Source organism: Anguilla rostrata, chromosome 1 (assembly GCF_018555375.3).
Source record: "Anguilla rostrata isolate EN2019 chromosome 1, ASM1855537v3, whole genome shotgun sequence".
Lineage (NCBI taxonomy): Eukaryota > Metazoa > Chordata > Actinopteri > Anguilliformes > Anguillidae > Anguilla > Anguilla rostrata.
Window position 1 is genome coordinate 67,609,905 of NC_057933.1, and position 16,602 is coordinate 67,626,506.

The 16,602-nt window shown below is 42.2% G+C and overlaps 1 protein-coding gene across 7 annotated transcripts in view; it reads left to right on the forward strand.

Moving 5' to 3' along the window:
* sema6cb (semaphorin 6Cb) overlaps positions 1 to 16,277 on the forward strand; it is a 119,161-nt gene extending 102,884 nt beyond the window's left edge. For 4 of the 7 annotated variants that reach the window (XM_064351992.1, XM_064352002.1, XM_064352015.1 and 1 more), the window contains 2 exons: positions 1,977 to 2,132; positions 12,291 to 16,277. In XM_064351992.1, coding sequence (XP_064208062.1) covers positions 1,977 to 2,132; positions 12,291 to 13,579 — 1,445 coding nt within the window. In that variant the 3' untranslated portion in view covers positions 13,580 to 16,277. Of the gene's footprint in view, positions 1 to 1,976; positions 2,133 to 4,166; positions 4,684 to 12,290 lie in introns of those variants that run through there. The other 3 variants (XM_064352036.1, XM_064352022.1, XM_064352029.1) reach the window with 3 other exon arrangements.
* Positions 16,278 to 16,602: the final 325 nt, after the last annotated feature.

Genomic DNA, 16,602 nt, shown 5'->3' on the forward strand with positions numbered 1-16,602 from the left:
CTCTTTATTCAGCGATAGTGCCGTCCGTGTGTCACTCCCATTCGGTCTGTCATCCCCGCCGCAGCAGACGGAGGCACGAGGTAAAGCTGCTGACTGCGGGCACCTCCGTCCTCCCGCCTCCGCAGCCTCACGCAGCCTCACGCAGTCTCACGCAGCCTCACGCAGCCTCACGCAGCCTCACGCCGCTCCTGTAGCGGCTACCTCTGCACCAGCAGAAACTGCGCAGCAGTGGGACCCACTACTTGACGAGCGCCCGCATTGATCGGTTCACGTCTTCACCCCGCGCATCGCTTTTAAGCCCCTGCGAACTGCGAGCAGGAGATTAGCGATCATTAGCGGAGGCGAAAGCCGCCCGCAGCCGCAGATGGAATCAGAGGGCCGTCTGATTCCTCCCCCTGCCGAAACAGCAGAGAGGCTCCACCGTCTCCCTCTCTCTTCATCCCGGCTGTCCGTTGATCTCGCCCCACCGGGATGGCTCGCAGGGCTCATTGCTAACCGCGCTGCCGTACAGACACTCGAGTGGCTCTCTGGTGCCCATTATGTGTTTGTTTAGTTTTTTTTTTTTTCTTATACCAGGAGGGTGGGGGGAAAGCCTAAATGAAATGGAAGTACAGCTATTGTCATGCCCGCCAACGCTCATCTCCCCTGGCAAAGGGTTTTAATTTGCCTGGCGCAGATGGCGTGCTGACAGGCCACCTTATTCTGAGCGGAACTTGTCAAACTGGCAATGAGAGATTGGGCCCCTCGTGTTCAATCTGGACGGAAGCTTCTCGGGATGGCAACATTTTTGGCTGGCACGTTACCATTACAGATCAATCAGACTCCACTGCTTTATGCTGTAGACATCCTGGTACACTCACTGTAAATTTAAAAGGGCTCCTGATGTGTGTGGTGTGTGGATGAGATTTGAGGTTCTTAAAGAGTGACTTGTTGCAATACTGTTGTTAGTGTAGAAAATTCATACACTTTGCAAATTCACTTCTTTTTAAGGAAGCTAATGTATTGTCAACAGGTCATGTCATCATTGCCTATTTTATAGTTATGCGATAATGGGTCCAGATGGTTTTTGTTTACGATTAAGCATATTTTATATATGTAAATACATTTTGCACAACCTGCCAGCATCACAGAGGCTGGTGTAGGGGCCTGGCTTAAAGTAAGGAAATGCACTCAGAGACACTTCGAACCTCAACTCCAAATCAACCTGCACTGCCTCCAAAGGTTGCGTCACAGTTGATGGCCATTCACAGTTGAGTCGTGCTGATGGCCATTCTCATCAACCAAAGCCCTGTGTGGCAAGGTAGCACATATATGTGTATGCACTTACGCACTGTACATATGTGTGTGTTCGTGTGTTCCACAAATGACTTTGAATTAGGAGGAATGTTAAAATACTTTAAAACAGAGAATTTAAAACGATGAAATACTTTTCCCCATTAAGGCCACCAGCCAGTTTTAAAAACTATTGGTATATCACTGGCACCAGTGCAGGAATACCATTAGGATGTCAGAGGTTTTGTGGATTCGATCCAGTCTTCTAATTTATGTACATTATATACTTCCTTTTTCCTGTCATGATTTAAACTATAGCAGTAGTTTAAAAGGTGTCTCCATGGAGCTTTCAGCCTCTTAGTTTAATATCCCAATGTTTCAGTCAGGTTTGGCCCTCTTTATGGGCTTTAGTGGGCAGGTTTTTTTTTAGAATTTAAATGTGAAAGCATTTGAGCACATCTTTCAATTTTGTTTTGTTAACTGAATATCAAATTAGGTTTTCTTAGCTACTGTCCATCTATATATAATGGTAAGATGTCTATTTGTGTCTATTTCTGTCTCCTCCAGCAACAAGGCACAACTGAGGTGGTCTGGCCAATAATGCTTGAGATATTGGTTCAAGTCATATTTTACTGTCATCCACTCTGTTATGTGTCTATAATTGATCTGATTGGCTACTTTGTTGCCCCTCCCGGTAACCACAGGAAAGACCACACCCACAAGCGCCAGCACAACCAAACAGGGGGCGGCTTTCCCAAAGCTGACAGGTGGCTCAGAAAAAGGTACTGGTCCAGATGACCGCCCTCCTCTGGGGAAACAGGGGTCACCTGACTTGGAGGCGATCAGTGTGGAGACAGAGGGTAAGGGGGCGGGGTGTGAGGGAGGGCCAAGTGTCTGTCTGGTGTTGGGTCTAATATTGCGCTGCAATGGATCGCACTGTGGGCCTAGTAGCTTTATGGCAGACTCATACAATGGCTTGTACTAATGCTTATGCTATGCAAAAGGCAGAAACAGAGCTGAACCCTGACCCTTGTATTGTATCCTCCTACTAGTATTTCCATAATTTTGTACATTGGAGAGTTCTATTTCTACTATGAGAAAAGGATTCTGAAAAACTGGTAATGGGGACGTTGTGGCAATTGATCAGTTCACCATTACTTACACAGATAACCTGTGGCACAAAACGAAATGCATGTTGTCATTGGAAATCCATACTTACAAAGGCCAATACAGCTCTATTGAGTAAATTGGACAGGAAAATCACCTAGGGCATGCTGTCTGCATGTAATATGTAAATCACATACTGCATGCACTGAGATTATTTCTCTCAATAACTGTTAATTATGAATGATTAACTTTTCTATCACCCTACAAAGCCCCCTGGCAGCATTCCTTGCAACATTCATCCCATCTAATTTTCCTTCTGAGAATGGCCTTTCTGTATAAACAGCACACACATGCATATACACGCACACGTACACACACACGCACGCGCACACACATACACACGCACGCGCACACGCATACACACGCACGCACGCACACACAAGCACACACACACACACATTCACTCACGCATACATACACACACTGGTGTCCAGGAATGAGGTCATTCAAAGTCCTTCCAATGTATAAATAGCTCCTACGGCGGGGTTGATTCCCTGTCATTTGATTGCCTGTTGCTGCTCAGTGTAAACTGAAAGAATTGCCAAGAGGCGGAGCAAGAACAGTATTTATTTTTAAAATGTATTTTATGCAGATAATATTAACTAAATATATCCAGGTCTAATAAATATATCCCTCTGTAACTTGTAATGCTTGTATCAGAAAAAAGCAGAGGAAAGGTTAGCAACAGTGATTGACATCACTGGGAATAATTTCTGGGGGCTGAGGTTTGTTCAATTAAAAAGACCATTTGGTACCTAAAGTTGCAGCTGCTTAGACAAGCCACATGAGTGCAGTTAATAATAGTGTTTAATGTTCAGCTTAAAAGCAAAACAACACTAGATTTACACAACTAAAAAGGACTTGGGCCTGGTAAATAGTCAAGCTGTCTTCAAAGCACATACTGTATTGGCGAAAAAGTACAAATAAAAAAACGGGTAAATAGAGAACACTCCAAAATATTAACACCCATAATAAAGGTGATCAAAGGTGATATATAATAAACAGCACAGGCAATGACCAGGGAAATGCTGTTATTATGAGACATCTAATATCTAATGCTCAATAAAATTGATTATTATAACCCCTTGATAACTATTATTTAGCCTATCTCGCCATAATCTTTGTGAGAATGTATTGGTGGAGTTTACATTGTTCAGTTAGTTTTCTGCTGTTCAAAATAGCTATTCAGTATGACTTTCCATTCCGCCAGCATAAAAACATTGGCCCATTCGTCATTCAAATAAGCATACTGATGTGTGTAAGCATGCACAACATTCTTAGAGGTTATCTACAAGGAGCAATTTTGAATAACATTGACATGGTAGGAATTTTAACAATCCCACAGAATGCTTAATTTCATTGCTTCTCATTTTTGGGGTTTTCTTCTTGTATTCCACAGATAGCTATAAAGTCTGGCCCAAAGGACAGCTTGTGCAGCTCCTGAATATTCAACAAGATGGAGCTGCATATATTATATTTATGTTAGTGTCTTCACACGCTGACTCCATTACAGTCCCAAACAGTCAGCCTCCCCCAACCCTCCCAATGCACCTCTCTGTCAAGAGTACATAAATCATGGTCTTAAGCTACATTTAGCCAGACAGCCTCGCAACCAGCATGATGAGCCACTCAGTCTCAAATGAGAAAACCCTGGTAACAAATAAATAAGCAGTCACCCAGCAGCAGATGGGGAAATATGTAATGGAAACTTTTCCAATCTATTTCAGTGTGTCATTGCTGCCTGTATAATCAGAGGGCCAAAATGGGGAATGAAGTCTTCTCAACATGTACTGAGCTGTGCAGTCATTTGCGAAGTGTGTACTGGTACAAATCTCAATTAATTATTAGGAAGGAGACCCATAGATGGGACTGACTGAGATGCGGGGTCTTTATTTATTTATTTATTTATTTATTTATTTTGTTAATTATTTTTTGTCTGAAACTAGTAAACTGTGAGGCTGCATGGCACCCATCTCCTGTCCCCTGAGAAACTGCTATTGTGCTCCACTGCACATCCGGAAGATCCCAAGATATAGTGGGCAAATCTTCAGTGAAGCAACTGTTTATGGACATTAGTGATTTATAATGGAAAGCAGTTTAACTATACAAGTTAAGCTACTGAGAGATTTAGTGAGACCATGCTCTAAAGACTTTGTTCAGTTCATTGAGCGCTCAGACCCGCATTCTTCTAATTCTATGAAGTTTGAGCCTACACGATCGTGAATGCATAATGACTTGATTATCTTACCTGTTTTGCCCCTTTGTTTTCTGTTATCTGTGTCAGGGACTATCTCTTCCCACCTCCTGTTTTAAATTGGCCTTCACTCAGACCGTTGGCATATTCAAATGAACCAAGCTGAACGAGGGCTCTGGCCCGAAGCTGATTTATCTGAAAGGAAGTAGCAGACAACTCGATAATAGAGCAAGCAAGCAGGGTTCTGAAACTCATTAAAACACTGTGGGTGGAGAAGAAAATGAACTCATCCTGAACTTTTTTCTCCACAGAAGAGAGATGAACTATATTGGGGTTCAGAGCTTTAGGGTTATTAATGCACCAGGAAATGGGGGGGGGGGTGTTCACTGGCACCATGTACAAAAAGTTGTATCTTTGCCCTTGGAGGAAAAAGAATGAATGAAATGCAGCCATTCCCACATTAGCTCCACCATTCATCTTAGTGTTCCTTTGTAAAAAAATAAATAAATAAATAAAAATTATGCACACATTTGAAAATGTAATGGTGGTTTGTATTCTTTTATGAGATTAAATGTCCTAAATGCATAGGTTGATAGTGTTAATGCAACAGCAAATTCAAGATGGAAGTTATTTGTTCCTCATAATTGATCTAATGTCCACTTTTGGACAGAAATTCACTCTCAACTGTCACAGAAGATGTGTGCAAGATAGGGTCATGGTTCTTTAGGCTGTGGTGGGTTTGCTGGATAACAAGGTCACATGAACCACAAGCTCTACAGCTGTCATGGGCTTTGCTTGTTTCATATCATTTCATGACAGACAACACACTGAAACTCTACTTAAGTGTTTCACAAAGCCTCAGATGATCGTGATCACTAGTAACATGTTAATAGCAATGACTTAACATTTTGCAGTCTGATGATGCAGCTTAGACTCACAGTGCAGAGATCCATTTGCGCAGTTGTCTTGTCCAGACTCCCCCTCCTCTGTCTCGCTGGTCCCTGTGGGTGTGGCTCCTCCCTGTTTGGGGATTTCTTCCAATGATTCTGCCTTGTTTGTGGTTCGACTAATATAACCCTGCTTTTTCGTTGAATCCCCGCCCCCTTTCGCCTCAATCTTTCTGCCCTCATGTTGTTTCCAATGCTTGACTGGGTCAATCCTATCCATGGCTTAAAATGTGACCATACCTTTGAAATTACGTGGGCTAAAAAGCATGCAAGAAGCTGATTTTTGTCCAGGTCAGTGGTCTCCAAACTTGCTTCTAGAGAAGAATTTAAAGTTCTTCAAGGAGTGGGTTTAGAGACTCTGTCCTAACCCTTGTTCGTTGCTACTTTACTCTTAGTAGTGAAGTGCACTTTGATGGGGAAATCAGAGTGGATCTCCACTGAAATAATACTGTTCCTCTATATATGATATGCTTGCAACCTCCAATTGCTGGAGATCAATGGTGCTTCAGTACCTTTGCTTTGCTGGCTTTGAAAAATGCATTGATTTCTGGTTTGTGATCATGAATTAGCATTTTTATATTTGTAAATGCATTGGATTGATTTTTAATTTTCAGGTGAACTGAAATTACTATGTCAAATGTAATTGTTTCTTATAAGTAGGTAAATATCACTTGAGATATGTCTGTCTATCAGGATTGGCTACAACCAATAGGCCAGAAATAAAACGAGCTTCAGAAATGTACATATTGTAGTATAGAATATGTAGAATACATAAACTGAACACAATATTTTTACCATGCAAACTTTTTCTACTGTGAACTCAAATGTAGAGCAGAGGTTAGATCTAAATCTTCAGTCTATCTCAGAACTAACTGTGTCTGACATCAAGATATAGTAAATAAAGTTTTGAAAGCTCAAACAATCACTCTCAGATCATAAAAACAATAACGTTTTTCAATTTTCCTGTCACATCACTTTTTTGTAATGTCCTTCCAATGTTTCTGCCTTATATAAAGATCACCCACTCATTGTTTGAAAGAACCAAAGCTCGACCACATCAGTCCATTCACATAGAGGAGCTAATCAGTTTTTTTGTTTTGTTTTGTATCCACAGATTTAAATCTGGTATCAGTATATTTCATGCCTGTATGCGTAGAAACCAGCCATTTTGACTGTAGCCCAGTTTAAATGAAGTACCCGGTAATGTTTCCCATTACGGTGTCCTCAGCCATGAGAATCTGGTACTAAATAGGCAGTTCTGGAAACATTGGCATAAATGGAATACAACAATTGTCTACAGATGGGACACGCTGTGCTGTGTTACTGAAGCCACTTGTGTGAAGTGCAGCAAAATTCTCACGGTGAAAATGATGACACAGCAGAAAGTTATTGCCCCCAAGAGATATGTTTCATATTGAACATATCTTTCTGGATGGCCATATGAAATGAGTGAAGACCGTTTATCTATCTCTTGCAGCATCAGAGATCCATGATTACACAATGCCTTCTGAAATACTCCTGACCTGTGGTGGAATGTACCGTATGAGCTATGATGAACAGTGGTCTTTTCAGTATTTAACTGAAACATGCCACTCTACGCTAATACTAAAAAACACTTATGCCTGCAGGTTCCCCTTAATATTCCTCAAATCATTATTCCAGGATAAACTTGTCCCTCAAAAATCACATATAAGCTTTTCAAATATGTCATTTATTGTTTCAGTTGAATAACAGCTGTGTAGTATTTGTCAGTAGTATGATGGTACTGTGTGAACTGTTTTCCCTACTTGCAGTGTCACATCATCTTCACCACTCGTTATAAATAAAGCTGAATCATTCCTGGGGGGAAGAAAACAGCGGATAAATGAATTTTATCTTGTATGTACTCTGTTACCAATTAATCTGGCCAGTTGGTGGAAGCTCTTCCGTGACTTCGGTTCGGTTGTGTAATGCGGAGTGTGGGTTATTTTTAACGTTGTGGATGTAGTGGTTTAGCGTCGCTCCGAGGTGCGGGCGCCATCAAAGAGCCGTGAGCGGCCCCTGCGTTCCCACAGCGCAGCTGCTTCTGAGAGTGCGTTTAAACTCAGCAGCCTGACAATCTGTCAATCACTGTCTCTCCCCCGCACAATCTGTTCTTCTCATACCATCTCGCTTTCTTCCTCTGAGCCCATCTGTCTGTTTACCTTTGTCTTTGGACCCGTGAGCATCCCTAATGTTTAGGCCTGTCGTTTACACATTATGGCTATATCAATCTGCAGCCGAGTCAAGACCATATTAAAACGAGAAATGGATAAAATAAATTGCCATGTAACAAGCGGCGAACACAAATTAGCTTAACTTGTGATTTTGAAAAGTGTAATCAAACTGATGCAAACATGCAGATCTTGATTTTTCTTTGCATTTTTGTTTTGATTTTAGAGGTTGTCACTGAATTTTTGTGTTTACTCTTCCCAATCCATGTGCCTGATGGGCACTGCTCCATGTATATATATGTATATATATATATATATATATATATATATATATGTACTGTAAAGCCCAGAGCTGAATATGAACAGTGGCAATATGGAATTACACAACTTAAACAGCTGCATCCAGGAGCACACTGAGTCCTCAGTGTTTTGGTGGGTGTTAAATCCAATTTGAAAGGGGTAGCATATGTCACCTACAGGTACCAGCGGAGTCATGGGGAGGTCCGTTAAATGTAATCTGACAAGCTGTGCATCGCGTGTGGAGGCCTGTATACCTCCTGCTTGCCTTTCACTGTGGTGTCTGACGCACCACTGCTTGACTCATGCTTCTGAGACAATATGCTGCTCTTCAGTAAGTCGTGAGGTCTGTGACCGCGGTCTGGGCACCTGCCGCAGGGGGCATTGAGTCACCGTTCACAGCGCCTCGGGGGCTGACGGTAAAGATTCGCAGTTCCCCGGCAAAAGAATACTTCATAATTCATTAGTGCCACATGCTACCCTGCCGCCTCAGGGACACATCTGCAGCTCCCGGCCCGAGCCCAAGGGCCTGCGGAATCGTCGGCCCGGACCCGCTCACGGGGCTAAATATATTTTACATACCCGTCACACTTCCGCTCTGGATGCATTGCAGTCTGTCACATCTATATTTATTGCGCCCTGCTCTTCATGCACTTACTTTCCCCCTGAATTACTGTAGATGTGTGCACGATTTGTGGCCCCCTTCTCCAGACAGGGAAGTACAGCATCTGGCACTTCTGTGGATATCAGCTGTATATAATACAGTAGAGTATACATGGAATTTTACTGAGAATCCAGTGAATTGGCCATTCATCTTTCCTTAGCCATAAAAACAGTATAATTTGATAAGTTTACTATGATTAGGTTGTTATTTTTCTTACTTAATTTACATCATCGGTGACTTATATGTATGACCTCTCTGCCATCATATCAATTCATCAGACTTGTATATGGTTGTTATATAGTATAAACATAATTAAATAAATATTCACCGTATATTTCTCACTGGGTTACTTGCTTGGATGCCTTGTTCCTAGGCGTCACTGTTTCACACAGATAGCTGTAATCAAACATAGCTGATTAAATGCAACTGCCACTTTTTTCTGTCACTTGCTCCTACCATGCCAAATCTTCACAGTTCTGGAGGTGCGGTGGAAAAGCAAATATGAACACACTCCAGCCATGTAGTCCCCATTCTGAATAGTTCCTGCCCTCTTTCAGTTCCTACAGCCTGGGGGAAAAGGGTCAATAGTGGTAGTAACTGAGCTAGCTGTCACCATAGTGACAGTAATAAGTATGCTAGCATAGCGCTTATGCTAGCACAAGGTGCTTGCAAGGTCCAAGTGACCCAGAATGTGCTCAGTGACGTTTTGACTAGTTACCAACTAGCAGCAGAAGCACTATCCCCAGAGATAAATTTTAGGACTGTAGGGCTTAAGAGCATGAGCAATTGATATGACACAAGCTATTCTGATAGCCCAAACCTCATGCTCAAAATGTGGAGATGAAAGGAAGGACAGTGTGTTGAGATGTTATTCAGCTGAAAACCCCTGCCTCCAACTCCAATTTAGTCTACTGATGCAAACATGCTGGTGAGTTAAGGCTGGTTTAATTTTATAGCCTTTGTTTTGTGCCTGCAGTGGTGTTCAGTTTTGGGATAACAACTGAGGCTGCAATATTGGTGATGTTCATCACCTAAATGGCTTGCTGTCAAGGCAGAATTGCTTGGCTGCTTATGCTGGAATGGAGTTGCTCACTGGTTCAATTATGACATCAGACTGAGCAAACTCCTGGCAATTAAGATAGTAGCTAATGATTATATTTCTGTGGTGGTTGAGATTGACATCTGCTGGTTGGAACATGCAGAGTCCTGTACATAATATGGCAACATAACATCTCACCAACCAAACTCATTGATATATTTTTTTAAAATATAAAAATGAAACATTGTTGTACGTCGCTCTGGATAAGAGCATCTGCCAAATGCCTGTAATGTAATGTAATGTAATGAAACATTGGCACAACTTTCGTCTCTAGAAAATGAAATTCTCTCCTTTCTGCCACTCGGCATGTGCATACTGAAACAGTTTGGCATGCTAATTTAGGTAGCGCACAGCTTGAAAATGAGATATATACTATAGCCCATTCAACAGCATATTCATTTCCATTATATTTGCTTTAATATTTGAACAATGTCTGGGAAATATTTTTCACCATTTTGCACTTTGAAAATTGAGGCACTGGTCTTGTTTTTCATTTGTTTTATATTTGGTGAATTACCGTATGCATACACAGAGTGGGGTTTTTATAGAGTTCTGCCTTACGGTGAGCACCCAATAAAACCATATTAACTGAAGGAACAATATAATGATACACCTATGACCTTTGAAGGAAGTCTGCAGAGGGCTGCATCTACATGGCAGTCCTTCATGTTAGTGCACTCCTCTTTTTACAGTACAATGAACCATCTGTGCTTTACTCTGCTGTTAACATACTTGGCACTTAATGGAGTGATCCCATGAGTGACAGCTACTGGGGGAACATCGTTTTCCATCAACCTCTCAATGTAGGAAGTATACAGAGCCACGTGGAGATGAACACATGAAGGCTGTCTCAAGAAAACAAGGCTGATATGAGTCTGATATGAATGCTGCCGTATATCCGTCTATCATACATTTAAAATGGTCAAAGAAGAATGCTATTAACTTGACAGCTTATGCTTGAAGTGAGCCATCTGTTTCCCTTGTGATGTTAGATGCACATAGTGCGTGTGAGCATAATAGATATTGAGAGAGAGGGGGACGGAGGGGGGGCTGGGCTCATCTTCATAATCAAATGCTATTCTTCCCTCACAGCTGCAGAAGGCCCAGTCCTGCAGCATTTCCTCTTTCACTGATGAAGCTCAGCTTAACACGTACTCATAGTGCACTGTACCACCCATACCCTTTGCCTAAAAATACCTGTCCTGGGATACTGCCAGCGTTTGCATCCTTGTGAGGTCCCTTTCTGACATACACCGAAGGGGACCACGCATATGCACTTTATAGTTGCATCAGATGTTTTTACTCTGATGATAATTTACTTGTCGGCATTCATCTCAATGCAATAACATTTAATTGGACACTATATCAGAAATTATCAGAGATTTCTCAAAATTGAGATCTAACCATATTTTCATTACCTTTGCACAAAAAGAGTATTATTACAATTTCACCTTGCAAACATTTTTAGTTGGTATTCTTCATTCTTCTTTTAAAAAAAAAAAAAAAAAAGCACTGGAAACAACTTTAGACCTATTGTTCCATTCTTTGTGTTTTTGCAATTGACTCAAATGAAGTTCATGGAGCCATTCTCTCTCTTGCCATCATGATCACCATCAGCATCATCGTTATGGCTGCACTTGCTACTATCACTCTCCATTATGCCATCTAACCTGTGCAGTCATTACATGAACAAATGATCCCATTTGCAACACCTGCAATTTGTACCCTTGCAGCCAGAAGCTCTTCCAATCACTAATCTATTTCACAGAGACTGTTATTATGAGCAAAGAGGGGCCCGACACCACAGATGGCAAGGGCATCCGCAAATGAGCTCTGATTGCAAGAGGTGACATGTATCTTCATCCCTAATTCAGTGGTGGCCATGAGGCATATCGGGTTGTGGGGTTTCAGTGTTTGAGGTCATTTCAGTCATTTGTGTGAAAATCCTAAGCCTGTGAGGTCCTCGAGAGCTGGAGAGCCTCCAGTTCCAGTTTCTGTCAGTTTCACTCATACCTGCATCAAGAAGTGAACAGGGTGGTGAAGTGCTTTCTGTGAGTTGCTCTAGATTGTGTTTTTAGTCAGTCCAAAGTTCCAGAGGTACTTACACGGAAGCGTACACTTGAATATATACTCCAGTCCCATTGGTAGATTCCTCCTGGCACCTTCAACGTTCATTTCTCACCTCGGGTTATCATTATCTACACCTAAGACCCAAGCCGAGTGCATAGTTAGAATGGTTCCTTAATTTAATAACAGAAAAATGCATCTCAGAAATGTCTTGCTTTTCCTTACTGTTTGTACACCTTTCACTAACACAATCCTTCTTCTGCTTTCGAACTTCAAAGTCGGAATGAAAGGACACCCTTGTTGCATGAAGACATAGACCAAAGATGACATTCCTGTCATAAATTTACATTGTTATTCATGTTACTTTCCTTCTCCCTTTCTGTATCTTTAGGTGTTCGACGGCCTCCTGAAGTAGAGAAGTCCAACCACAGTGTCCACTACACCCTCCTGATTGCCTGTGTACTGGTTGCCTTTGTATTGGGTGCATTTCTGTCTGGGTTTCTGGTCTCCTGTTATTGTAACCACAATGTTCATAAGACCAGGCGTCTTGGCAAGGATCCTGAGGCACCCATCCCCCATGCGCTATCCCTGCGCAGCCTGGCCAAGCTCAATGGCCTTCTGGACAGCCAGAATAAGGATGAGAAATTAGAGGTGTCCTCACCAAAGCTGTACAACTCTTTCATCCCAAGCAAGAAGGACCACCCTGTCAGCAGGAATAGCCGGTTTGGAGCTGGGGGGGAACTGCTCCACCCCCACCATCATCATCACCTCCATCACCACCACCACCACAATGCTGAGCTGTCAGGCTTGCCCACCCCTGACTCTACCCCTGAGCTTCCAATCAAGAGCATGAAGGCCTTCAAGAACCAATGGGAAAAGAACCAGAATTGCAATAATGCAAAGGATGGTAAGCCTCATATGAGCAGCTCTCGGCCCAGCTCTGGGATCCCTCAACAGGTTTTCCCATTCAGCCATGGGCTAGTCAATGGACAGGCCCTAGGGGGTGCTCTCCACCTGGAGGAGAGAAAGATCCCCAATGTTGAACGGATGATGATCCACCCCTACCCCTGCTACTCACAGAAGGCGATGGACATCACGCCACTGGATGAGCTCCTCAAGCATGTTCATGAAGTCAGTGCCATAGGGGGAAAGAACATAACTGTACTGACCTCCGCAGTTCCAGCCCCCGGGAGCCAGATGGTTTTCACCAATCGTGTTCAGCCACAGATTCCAGAAACAGAGTCTGCCTCTTACTATAGCTCGTCCACGCTGCCCAGGGACAGCCTGACCCGTCGCATGGATGTCCCTCCGGAAATGCCCCCTCCACAATCCACCCTTGAGAGAATATCCCGCCACTCATCCCAGAGGAACTCCTTAATCTCTGCATCCAAGATGTCGAACGGAGGGGTCGTGCCACGTCAACACAGCTTTAGTCACCGGAGCGGGCACCAGCCACCACCCCTGCTGGCCCGGATGAACTCTACGGGCAGCACCTGTGAGATCCACCATCCTCTTATCCCCAACAGCTACCTGATGCGGCAGCATAGCTACGAGCAGCCCGAAATGCACAGGGACGCCATTGTTCGCCGGACCTCCTCCCTCAAGCCAGACGTTCCGCCCAAGCCACTTTTCATCCCTGCCACCTCCCCTGTCAACCCACATGGAAAGTTCAACTACTGAGGGGAAGAGAGGCAATCCCTCCCTCCCCAAAAGCCACCCAGAAATTTCATAAAGGGTGAAAGGGGCAAGACCTAAATATAAACTGGCAAGTGTGCTTTGCAGTCGAAATAACCAATATCACACCTGTACTGATTTTGTTTTGTCCACGTCCGATGAATGTCTTTGTACCATATTGGTATTTTTTAACAACTTACTTATGGAAAGGTGATGGAATGGGGAGATGGAGAAAAACAGACCCATGAGACTACATACATTTGGCTACCAACAGATTCATTATCAAGGTACTACAAACCTTCCCAGATTACTAATGAAGCTTAAAAGCTTTGATTTGGTGAAACACTGGGCTTGAGCTTGATAATTATCACTGTTATATGTGCTGAAAGCTATGTGTTGATCTGAAGCAGTTGAGCAATGCTGATCCCTCTTATAATGTGTATATACATTATGCATGTGTGTGTATATATGTGTGTTTATATCTACACAGTATATGGATACATGCATATACACAGTCTGTGTAACCGATGGAACAGCTTGATGAACTCCTTGGAGGCAGCTCTTTCTTTGCCTTATTTACTCAACAGACTTACACTTGTGGAATCGTCTAGCTGTCTTACTGACTTCTGTTACCTCCATAAGAGTTATGTGAATGTGTCTGAGCAATAACCAGCCAGTGGCATCACACTATGTCAAATATGTTCAAGAGTGATCTGTCCTGGGCTGGGGAGGAGAGAGATGGTGGCTCCATTTTCATGAAGCTGACACAATGGTGATTTTTCCCATGCCAAGCTTTTGCTCCAAAACCCTTGAATGAGAGACTGTCAGTCTGTGTGGGACAAATGAGGTCAAGGACAAGTAAGTTGACCAAAATTTACAATATTATTTTTTGCCTTTGCAAAAGGGAGCTCTTCACTGTACTGCTGTGGCACTGGCACTACAAGTATTAAACCGGAACTGCTTTTCTGTGAAGACAAAACATGTCCCACCACCATACGTTTGGGCAGGAGAGTACTTTGAGAAGTTGGTGCTATTACTTCATAAACGCAGCAGAAGGGTTGTTTCTACTCTATTCAAAATGAAAGTGCATACCTCGAAAAGAAGGCTTCCTAAATAGTTCGCCACCAAACCAAACCAGATTTTCATGATGGATTTTAAACAACTTGAGACTTACTTCCCCCGTATTGTCATATCAGGTTTAAAAGCAGATTACACCCGCTTAAGAACAAATCCTTAATTTTAATGTAGTAAAGACTGCTATGATTATAATTACTATTAACTTTGTGGCTATTGGTGTAAATAAAGGAATAATAACTAGCCAAATTTTAATTGTATGTGTAAATGTGTGCCTTATTTAATATGTGCTATGGGGGTATATTGGGAAAAAGTAAAGACGCTATTGTGTTTTATTTTTGTTTTTTAACTTTGTTGTCAAGGTGTGTCATAGCCATGTGGATTTGTATTTTTATCCTTACCCCTTTTGATATCCTCAAACCACAGGACAGTGTAATTATGTGTGAGGCTGTTATGATCGGCATTGCAACTGCCAGCTAGAGGCCGCAGATTTATTGTTGTTCCTATTTATGTTGGTTATTTGTTGGGATTCTTGTTTTTCAGCTTCTGCTGTTCATTCATATTATCAATAGCATGCCAGGAGGTATAGTCCACAGATTAAAGAGTGAACAGCCCCTCCCTGCCTGTCCCCACATTAAATTGTCATCCCTAAAATCCCCTTGCAGGTGTTTTGGAAGACATCTCTCATTTCACACTTGCACTCCCAATTTCGACGTAGGAAATGGGGAAATGTAATCTTTTCCCGATTTAATTCCATGGTCATTGCAGGAATCAGTGAAACTCTGAAATGAACTTGTCTAGCTGCTGAGCGAACACAAGGTGTAGGCGTTGCATCAGTACTGTAAGTGCAGTGTTATAGCATCCGTTTCTCCTCTTCAGCGATTCAGGTACTTATATACAGGGAGATGGCACTAGCCGGCTCAGCCTTGTGGATATCATTGTTTGTTATTGCATTTTCTGCTTTCTAACACTCCGATCAGGCCTTTTAGGCCTGAGTTACTGCTTTCATGTTTAATACTGAGCCAAACAGTTGCTTTACATGAAAACTTTGTTTTACATGCCTGGATCACAGAAGAATTTCTATGGAGAGGTGTGCAATCTACACTTGAATTTGCCTCTGATTGTCAGCCAAGTAAGTGTTAGGAAAAAGTCAACAACTCCTGTTTTGTGTTTTTATGTACATCCACAGCCCCAGCATGAAAATTGAAATTTTCCAAAATTTTATGCAATACAAGCAGTACAGTTCATGTGTGCGTGTATCATGACAGAGTCAACAGTATATTTAAATTTAAGGAGGAACATTTTAATTTACTCAATCTTTACTATCACAGAAGACAAAATGGGCAGCCAACTTGATGTGAGTTCAAGTGTAGCTTTGTTTCATTTCTCATAGATTACATGGGAAAGGGAATATAGTCTGTGTCTGCTGTAGCCACTATAGCTTTTGAAATACTTAGAATTGCACAGTGTAAATAAAGAAAATCTCCCATCTGGGGTTTTCAATTTAAAATTCCTTTTTTAATTATTATTAAGTGGGCTATGCCTCTGGAGACATTTTAAATCAAGTCTCATTCAATACTGTTGTTTGTCCTTTATGATTAAAAATGGAAATAAAATGACCTTACAAATATGTGATAGTGTGTCTGTCTATCTCCATTTAGTTATAAGTCACAGGCCTAGAGGCTCCATGGGTACATTACATTAATCTTATAGTGCATTCACACTTTGTGGGCACTTTAGTACTATACTTCTCCCAAACTGAATGTAATTAGCATCCCTTTCAAGGCATGTGAAGGGCTTTCATCTCTCACCTTGAGTTGAATAATTGTCAGTTTGTAGGTGCATTTGTACAATTACCAATACACCACAGGCTTCATTCCATATATCCAGAATTAACTGTAACTGCTTCTTACATTTTACCTTTGGTCACGGCAGTTAGTCAAACGTCAAGGCTC